The sequence below is a fragment of the Fopius arisanus genome, unplaced genomic scaffold (genome assembly GCF_000806365.1).
Source record: "Fopius arisanus strain USDA-PBARC FA_bdor unplaced genomic scaffold, ASM80636v1 scaffold00041, whole genome shotgun sequence".
In the NCBI taxonomy this organism is placed as follows: domain Eukaryota; kingdom Metazoa; phylum Arthropoda; class Insecta; order Hymenoptera; family Braconidae; genus Fopius; species Fopius arisanus.
The window spans coordinates 942,016-951,012 of NW_011887780.1; the positions used below are offsets into that span (position 1 = coordinate 942,016).

General features: G+C 33.1%; 3 protein-coding genes across 5 annotated transcripts in view; 1 reads left to right on the top strand and 2 right to left on the bottom strand.

Moving 5' to 3' along the window:
- The first annotated feature begins 48 nt into the window (after window positions 1-48).
- On the top strand, window positions 49-3,003 carry Uqcc1 (Ubiquinol-cytochrome c reductase complex assembly factor 1). The gene is made up of 6 exons (XM_011305234.1): window positions 49-204; window positions 1,087-1,299; window positions 1,434-1,506; window positions 1,956-2,122; window positions 2,404-2,598; window positions 2,669-3,003. Exons 1-6 carry the CDS (start codon window positions 172-174, stop codon window positions 2,762-2,764), a joined length of 777 nt encoding a protein of 258 aa, XP_011303536.1. The 5' UTR covers window positions 49-171; the 3' UTR covers window positions 2,765-3,003.
- LOC105266808 (sphingomyelin phosphodiesterase) lies at window positions 2,759-6,820 on the bottom strand. The gene is made up of 8 exons (XM_011305233.1): window positions 6,710-6,820; window positions 6,211-6,518; window positions 5,198-5,581; window positions 4,904-5,076; window positions 4,641-4,841; window positions 3,934-4,285; window positions 3,322-3,512; window positions 2,759-3,266 (listed from the first exon to the last, which is right to left on the bottom strand). Exons 1-8 carry the CDS (start codon window positions 6,780-6,782, stop codon window positions 3,125-3,127), a joined length of 1,824 nt encoding a protein of 607 aa, XP_011303535.1. The 5' UTR covers window positions 6,783-6,820; the 3' UTR covers window positions 2,759-3,124.
- Window positions 6,821-7,292: 472 nt separating this feature from the next.
- Window positions 7,293-8,997, bottom strand: part of LOC105266811 (sphingomyelin phosphodiesterase) — a 9,541-nt gene continuing 7,836 nt past the window's right edge. For all 3 annotated transcript variants that reach the window (XM_011305237.1, XM_011305236.1, XM_011305235.1), the window contains 3 exons: window positions 8,217-8,568; window positions 7,690-7,880; window positions 7,293-7,633 (listed from right to left, as the gene is read on the bottom strand). In XM_011305237.1, the coding sequence (XP_011303539.1) occupies window positions 7,492-7,633; window positions 7,690-7,880; window positions 8,217-8,568 (685 nt within the window). In that variant the 3' untranslated portion in view covers window positions 7,293-7,491. The remainder of the gene's footprint in view (window positions 7,634-7,689; window positions 7,881-8,216; window positions 8,569-8,997) is intronic.

The window sequence follows — 8,997 nt, forward strand, 5'->3', positions numbered from 1 at the left end:
TTATTTCGATGGTTAAGTTCGAGAGTTCGCCGTTTGGTGGAAAAGTGGAAATTTTGCGTTCGTAATTTCTCAATATTTCTGAATGCTCGCTGATGCTCATGGAGAGAGTCTGACGAATTCTGGAGATCAGGGCTGATTTTGGTGTGACACTTGGAGATTTGAGTTGACAGGATGAGTTGGATGCACAGGTTGTCATCAGTCAGGGTGAGTTATTCAGAGTTCACCAGGTGTTAACCTGTGAAGATACCCTGGAATTTCTTGGGGCTGTTATTTCTTCCTGATGGTATTGATGGATTGTTGGATCTTGGGGATGAGTTGCAGCAGAGGTTGGGGCAGATGTTGAAGATGTCTGGAGGAGTTCACCCCTGGAGCAGTTGGAGATGCCGGATTTTCTCAGGGACTCCAGATGATCATCTAGGAATCAATCGGTTTTTGGGGTCGTGAGGGGACAGGGGTTCCTGGAGATTTTTTCACGTGGGATTTCAATATTCGGTTTTATTTTTGATGGGGTGGAGTCGGTTTTTTAATTCATTGGGGGGAATGATGAGATTTAGGGAATTGTTGGTTAGTTGTCTTCAGAAGGACTGCTGGATACAGTCTTGGGGAAAAGATGATAAATTCAATTTTGATTTTGATTTGATTAATCATTTGGAAGCAGCAGAAACACGAGAATTCTGAAAATTATTAAATATTTCGTATTGAGTTACGGATCTTTTATTAATAACTATTGAAAGGTATATTTACATGACTCATGGATTCCTGTTTATTTTCATTATGTAATTCAATTCTAATTTTTAGTTTTATTAGATTACGGAGAGAATTTTGAATTTTAATATTAAATATTTGAATACCAAAGGGTCAGTGCAATATTTTAACAATTATCCTTGGAAGATTGTAAATTGTAAATTTATTTATTTATATTATTGTGACAGATTCCCAGGGCTGATGAAATAATAATTAATGCAATAACCTAATTATGTAATTCTTTTGGCAATTTCGTCATGAGAAATATTTGAATCTAGAAAGTCTTTGGATATAATTTCAAATTATTTTCACTGCTTCAATTCCGTTTGCTCATGTTCTCAGGTTGTGGTCAGGAGTTTAGGAGCTAGACCGGAGCTCGCAGTAAATGTTGGATCTCTGTCCAGGTGTCAGATTCCATCATCCGGCCTGTCCTCACGACATTTCAAAGAAATCAGCACGACACCTACAGTTTTTTCCACGGCTGCAATCGAAAATGAACAAGGGGTCGTCTCTAGAAATTGGGAAAAATTGAAATTCTTTTTGATCAAGAAGTATGTAAGTATTCCTTTCACTCATTCATCATCATCCAATGTATTCGTCTTTTGATTTTTACTCTCCAAATTTTTAAAACGATCCTTAAATACTCTAGTTCTAACTCTAGAAAATAATTTCCTTCTCCTTTTTTCCAGAAACTGAGACCCCTCGCATGGTGCGTATACAGAGATGCTATGGATGAAATCGATTATCTGGGATTTTTAAAAGGTGAAATAATTTAACTGATTTTTAATCCTCAAAGAATCTAGTGGAATTTATGTTATATTACTTTCTAGTCCTTTTTCAAAATCAAAATACGAATGGCTTCTGGAAAACAATCAATTCTTGAATCAAATAATAATAATTGATAACAATCCAATAATTTGAAAAAAAATATCGTTTTATATTCTTGCATTATATATTTAGGTAATTATTCAATTCACTTTTGTCTTTGGAATTATTAACGCGCACTTATTTCTCTCAATTCATTCCATTTTAATTAATTCGATTTGAATTAATTTTTCTAGTCTTAATTATCCTTTGATGAATAATAAATTTTCTTGTCAATTCTTATACGTTTTAATCGAGACAAGATAATTCTTGATTATAATATTATAATTTCGTGATATCCTTGATAAATATTCTAAAGATATTTATTTTTTAAATAATTGGTATAGAGTTCAGAATGGCAGACACATTCTTTTCCTGGTTTCTGGTGACAGAGCTCCACGTGTGGATGCTGATGGTAAAAGTGATGAACGACGGAATAAGAGGACAGGAGTCGAGGAAGTATATCGTTGAAGCAATGTGGGAAGACGCAAATGTGAGGAAGAAACAACTCGGTGTAAGATGCAAATTTTTTTCAATTAATTTATCCAATTCACTCTGCTGAAAAATTTACCATTATCCTCTTTCGATTGTTTCTATTGAATCATCATGGCTTTTACATTTTTTATAAATTGTCAGGGTCTTCTACTTTTTTTTAGTTTTTTAAACAATTGTTAATCATTAAAATCACAGTTTATAGGATGTAGAGACAAATTATTTGATATTTTCATGTTATAAATGAGATCCTATCCTGGAATTTTGAGCAATTGATGATTATGAAGTAATTATTATTTACAGAATGTTAAAGAAACAGTGGTGAAGGATCATATGAAGCAATTGGGATACCAGTTCAATGCAGCAATAATTGGATACGACGAGGGTCTCCTGGGCAGTGACAAAGTCCTGGCTGGGGCCATTTGGAGAAGGTTTCTACAATCAGAGTGTAACGACCCTGAGATCGTCGAGAAATTAGTCATTTACGTTCGCAAAACGGTGAATCAATCAGCTTTCTTATAAAATTTCAACTCAAACCTTTTCACTCATTGATTTTATTCTTTTCCAGATGATTATGTTGGATAAAATACCATTCGAACAGTTGATTTCGAAGAGAAATATCAAGTGGGTGAATTACAAAAATCTATTACAGAATCAATTGTAGATATGATTTTTTAGTATTAGCTCTCCCTCGACAGACGATTGAGTCTCCCTTGTACATATGGATAATTATAGTTATTAGAAATGCAATAGATCGAATTGAAATCGTATTTTTTTATAAGTTTATCCATACAGAATCAATCAATTAAATAAATTAAAAGCTCATATTAATGAAGTGTTAACGAACTCCAATTCAGTCGTTGATTGTAGAGTGAAAAATAAATTTAAAAATATAAAAGTTAACATTTTTCTTCGATTATTTCTCATAGAAATCGTAATTTCGGGAATTGTTGGCTTGCGCACTAAATTGTAGAGTCAATCCGCATCAGACTAAATTGATTGTAATGATTACTCTACATATCTTTTAAGGCTTCAGTCCTTTGATGTAATTACAATCAGCATTATTGTTATTAACGCTAGTGACTATTTTGCACACATTCTTGATGGCACATTTTTTATCACAGTTCCAGGAATTTCCTTTTATTTTCGCATCTTTCGCCATGTGCCTGGAAACAAAAAAATATGCAATTGATCGATTGATTGATTTTATTTATCTTTTACCTGTGATAAGCCGTCGATTTTGGGCCTTTCTTGGATAATTCAACGACCAAATCACTTATGCTTCTTTTGGATAAATCTTTTAGTCCATATTCTTCTTTGAATGAATACGATTTCACCCAGTTAGGCCGCTTTTCAGGGGTCAAATTGGCTTCTGTGAGATTGTACATCCAATTATCTGCGTCCTCCACGTCCTAGATATCCAGAAAAACATTCTTCATTAATCCAAAAAGGAAAATACATCAATTTCCATCAAATAAGAGAGCAAAATGCAAAAATTCGACTTCTATTCCACTCCTAAAGTCTCACAGAACTGCTGATAAAATATTATGCCCTTTCTTGCAAATGTTCTCTTAATTATTAATGAATTATCAATGATTTTTATTTTTATTGATTATTCCAAAATGTTGGTTTCAGTTAATTTTTAATTGATTTTTTAATTTAATTCAATTCTCATCATTCAAAACTTATTCCCTAGAACTAAAGAGAGAAATTCTGCATTGAAATATTTTCTGTAATTAATAAATATTCAATATCAAGAGGAAAAATCAAGTGGTAAAACTGAAATTATGGGACTGTTTCATAATTCTTGAAGAAAATAAATCTGGGACTCACGTAGGTTTTCCCATTTACTGTGTAAGTTCTGTAATTGGGATTAACGTATGACCAAGTGGTTATGCTGCCCCCATTCCAGGCGATGTTGATAATATTGCTGAAGTTTCTGGGTTCATAAAAAATATTGAACTCATCACTGTGAGTGTGACCGTTGAATTGTCCAGCAATAATGTGGGAGAATCGATTTATAATCTTTCGATACTCTCGACTCCACGTGTTCTGCTGGTCATGATTGCCCGAGGGCACGTGAACCAAAATGTGGACGAACTCTTTGTTCTTTTCAGCCTCGAGCAAAGTATTCGCCAGCCATTTGAGTTGACCTCCCAGATCCTTTGGCTCGTAGATTAGCCACCTGAGTCATCAGCACGAGAAGATTAATTAATCTTAATCTAAAGATTAGTTATGTATTTTAATCGCTATTGGTCTCGAGTTTTTGGAAGATCTTCAGGGAAAGATTGTAATTTTTATCTGAAAGTTGATTGATTGTCATTATCTTTTTGATTCATTATTGTTGTTTGTTGTTTGTTATATATATATATATATATATATATATATATCTATATATATTCATATACTTTTTTAAGAAAAATCAAATGAAAAAAAAAATTTCTTAAGAAATGAATCGGTTTAATACATATGATATACTTTAATTAATATATATATATAATATAATATAATATATACTTTAATTAATATATATATTTTACCAGTTATACGTGTACGCCACATTATTATTGAGGGCAATAATTCGAAATCCTTTCCTGGGAGAAAGTGTGTAAAATCCCCCCTGGAGGATTGAACTCCTGGTGGATTCTGGAAGCCAGCCATAATTTATCCAGATGTCAGCTAATAATTCGTACAGCCATTTGGTTGACACTTTGTCATCATCAACTTTTGCAGAGGCAAATCTAAAAACACGAAGTCAATTAATAAATTGTCAAAAATCATAAGTTAAATAACGGATCCTTACAAATTCAAAGGATTCGCCTCGTGATTTCCGATTATTGGAAACACCGGAGTGTCTTTGAAGGTCGTTTTAATTTTTTTAAATACATCTTGTATTATTTTTATATTTCCTTCACGAGTTGTTTCCCATTCTCCGTGATCGACGATGTCACCTGTATAATAAATATATTCAGCATCCTGAGGAATTTAATAAAAAAATAATTAATTGAAAGAATTCTTGATATTCTTGAGGAAGAGATGTCAACCAAATGGTATTTATTTATAAAAAATTGCAAACAAAGTAAATAAACATATTTACCGAATGAGTTTTGTTTATGTGGTCCAGAGCATCAATGACTGCATGCCAGGGTGTGTCGCAGACACGATAATCCCCCCAGTAACCAGCAGGAGGTGCACCTGCAGGTGATGGTCCTTGGCCTTTTCGGCAGCAATTGGGCTGACCACATTTGGCATTTCCATTAGGTTCGTAGAGGGGATCGTAATGAATGTCCGAGACGTGAACTATTTTTAGGTGTTCCTCTGATGGTGTTGCATCCAGCAATTTTGGCGGACTCCTGTCAATCTCCACTGTCCATTCGAATTTAGCTGGTGCTGAAACGCAATGAGAATTCTGCAGGGCAAGTGCACAGTAATCGTTTGCTGTGACCGTTGGATCGTTGTCGATGATCCAGAAGAAAACTGGCTGTTTAATTATAAGTGAAAGATAAATTTCATTAAAAATTATTCACATTCACGTATAGCTGAAATTCACATTAAACTATTTTTTTTTATTTTGCAAATTATTGATGGAATTGATGTAAAAAATATAACTTTCTATCAGTTTGTCGTTATTTAATGGCTCAAGAAGTTTTGTGGCGGTTCGATGATTTTCTGCCATTTTCTCATTTATACAGTTTTGTGATTTTTTTTTAAATTGAAAAAACGCGGGAAAATTTTCGCGCCACTTTGGAATTTCGGGAATCGTCAAATAATGACAAAACGCAAGAAATTTAGATGTTTTCACGTTTAAAATAAAAAACTGAAATTCAATAAAAATTCAAATTTTAAGGATGAAAAAATAAATAAAAACTGAAATTGAGTAAAAAATTCAAAAATGTTGCTCTAATTTTTAAGAATCAAAATGATTAAGAAATAAAAATAAAAAATTTATAATATTTATGGATTTTTCTCTGACTTTTGAAATTTTTTTGCAGAAAGCATTTTTCGAAAAAAATTGAAACTGTCCATCTGCACTTTATAAATAAAAAAATTATTCTTGTGGATCGTTGGCTTTCGCGAATCGCTGAGGGGTGATGAGACTTTTAAATTTACTGCATTGAGTTTTGTAGATCCACGACAGACACTTTCTGTATGAAGATGTAAGCGAATGCACAGATTGATTATTGTGTCTTGAATAGCTTCTGCGGTTGTTCCATTGCGTCTTAATTCAAGAATACTTTTAGCAAAAGCCTTGCAGGTTGTGCAGGTCACCCGAGGGCTCACTTCGTCGATACTAATTTTGGGATCTGCATGCCAATTTTCAGGAAGTGCTAAATTTTTTATCAATTTTTCCAAAGCAGTAGATGATTTTCTCGTCCTCGCCAATTTGGAGATTTCATACGAAAAATTTGTCACGTCATCTGCAAAAAAAATTAAATAGTTTTTAACTCTTTTGGGAACATTTTAATAATTCTCATTGCAGAAATCCTTCTTTCAATTCCGAAACGCTAATTCAGATTTTTGAAAAAAGAAAAACGGCTTTTAGTTTCGATTTTTCAGAACGATAAGCAATTATTTTTTGATGGAATTAATTGGCGGATTATTTGATTACCTTCGAGTGCAGCAGAGCGGCTGCAATCAATAAAAATTGCGATTGCAACCAAGAAAGTCGCTGAGACATACATGTCAGATGCGGTGCAATCACTAGACTGTTTTAATGTTCGAAAATATTTCTACACTTTTCCATCGAGATATCTGTAGAAAAATAAGAATTATCTACGATCATCAATCTGATACCCAATTATATCGGTTGACGCGGATAAACATCCGGGTTCGATCCAATTTCTCGCAACAATAATATAACTCAATAAATTGAACAATAGAAATCGTTAAATATAAATGTAATATAAAATATAGAATTAAGAAACCTTTCCTTCAATCTTGAATAACATTTATCAAAATTGTCCAAATGAAAAAAAACCAAGTGCTGAAGGTGATTGTTTGCAATTGCAAATTGAATCCGATCTTGTTGATAATAATTACTGCAACAGGATTCTTCCTATAAATTATTTAAAAAACTAAAAAATCTCTGATGGCAGAAGAAAATTGCGGAAACACTCAATTCCAAAATCCTGCACGACCATGATTAATAAATAAATTAATAAATAATAAACAATATTGTAAAACAGATAGAATTAATGAATGTTAACAAATCTATTTACCCAACGACAATTTAGTTTACGTAATTATAATTATAATTACTGACAGCAAAACAATTTAAATATTTTTTGATTTTCATGGGAAATGTATATTATTATTAATATTATTAATGATTTTAAAATGCATCATTAATTCATGGAATCACTGTGCATTACGATTACACCTTTTTCTTTCTCAAGACGTGAGATTTTCAAGGTAATTACAATCCGTGTTATTAGTGCTAGCACTAGTAACAATTCTGCAGGCATTTTCTAGGGCACATTTTGCATCGCAGTCCCACGGTTTCCAGGCGAGTTTCGCATCTTTGCTCATGTGTCTGAAAAGTGAATATCGGTTCATTGACTGATTGAGAAGTAAAAGTGAATGAATTACCTGTGATAAATTGTTGCCTTGGGACCTTCTTTGGAGAGTTCAATTATTAAATCACGGATGCTGTTATAAGACAGATCTTCAAGGCCATATTCATCCTTGAAGCTATAGGATTTTACCCAATTCGGTGGTTCGTCAGGAGTTAAATTCGCTTCTGTCATATTGTACATCCAATTATCTACGTCTTCCACTTCCTAATTAACATGGAAAATTATTTCAACTCTGATCATTTGTTAGAACATTTTGCACTAATTCGTTGATATAAATTATTTATATGATAGATTGATTGATATAAATTCAATTTATAATATGAATTAGCGCGAAACGTGACAACAAATAATTATAGTTTAAGCAATTTTCGTGAAATTCGATTTTCTAGGATTTCCCAATGGAAAACATTTACAAAATTTCTATTTTGCACATTTTTTTTACATAAATTTGATGAATTTACGATTTTGAGTCTCATAAATTTCCAGAATTAATTAATTATCAATTGAAATTATTGAAATTACGAATAATTGTGTACGTACGTAGGTTTTACTGTTGATTGTGCAAGTTCGGTAATTAGGATTAACAAAAGCCCAAGTGGTTATGCTGCCGCCATTCCAAGCGACATTAATAATTTTGGAGAAATCCTGCGGGTCATAAAAAATATTGAACTCGTCCCTGTGAGTGTGACCAGTGAACTGTCCGGTAATTATGTTTGCAAATCGATTGATGATCCTCCGGTACTCTCGACTCCAGGTGCTCTGCTGGTCGGAACTCCCCGAGGGTACGTGGGTGATAATGTGAACGAATTCGCTGTTTTCTTCAGCTTCCAGCAGTGTATCTGCCAGCCATTTAAGTTGACCGCCTAAATCATTAGGCTCGTGGATAAGCCACCTGCAATTAACGCATGTAGATAATGAAAGAGTCATAAAAATTCTGCGTATGATACATTATTTTTCTTTTCGGACATCAAGTGGAAGATTAGGTTTTTTGTGAGACCAATTTTTAAATAATATTTCGTAACAGAACAAAGATTAATATTTCTGCAAACACATTTTTTTGTAGAGATTAGCGATGGCGCGTTATGGGCGGATAAAAAAATTCATCTGATTAGGATATGAGTCGATATAAGTCGATATGAATCGATATCAATCGATATGAATCGATATGAATCGATATGAATCGATATCAATCGATATGAATCGATATCAATCGATATGAATCGATATCAATCGATATGAAGCGATATCAATCGATATGAATCGACTGACGTCATGAGTCGATATAGGTCGATATGAATCGACTGACGTCATGAGTCGATAT

Excerpts from the sequence above, each read along its gene's own strand:
- Uqcc1 (XM_011305234.1), top strand. The coding sequence starts at position 172 with ATGAGTTGGATGCACAGGTTGTCATCAGTCAGG. Across the intron at positions 1,507-1,955 it reads TTATCTGGGATTTTTAAAAG|AGTTCAGAATGGCAGACACA; the intron begins GTGAAATAATTT and ends TAATTGGTATAG. Across the intron at positions 2,123-2,403 it reads TGAGGAAGAAACAACTCGGT|AATGTTAAAGAAACAGTGGT; the intron begins GTAAGATGCAAA and ends TATTATTTACAG.
- LOC105266808 (XM_011305233.1), bottom strand. The coding sequence starts at position 6,782 with ATGTATGTCTCAGCGACTTTCTTGGTTGCAATCGCAATTTTTATTGAT. Across the intron at positions 6,519-6,709 it reads CCGCTCTGCTGCACTCGAAG|ATGACGTGACAAATTTTTCG; the intron begins GTAATCAAATAA and ends TTTTTTTTGCAG. Across the intron at positions 3,513-3,933 it reads CAGTAAATGGGAAAACCTAC|GACGTGGAGGACGCAGATAA; the intron begins GTGAGTCCCAGA and ends CTGGATATCTAG.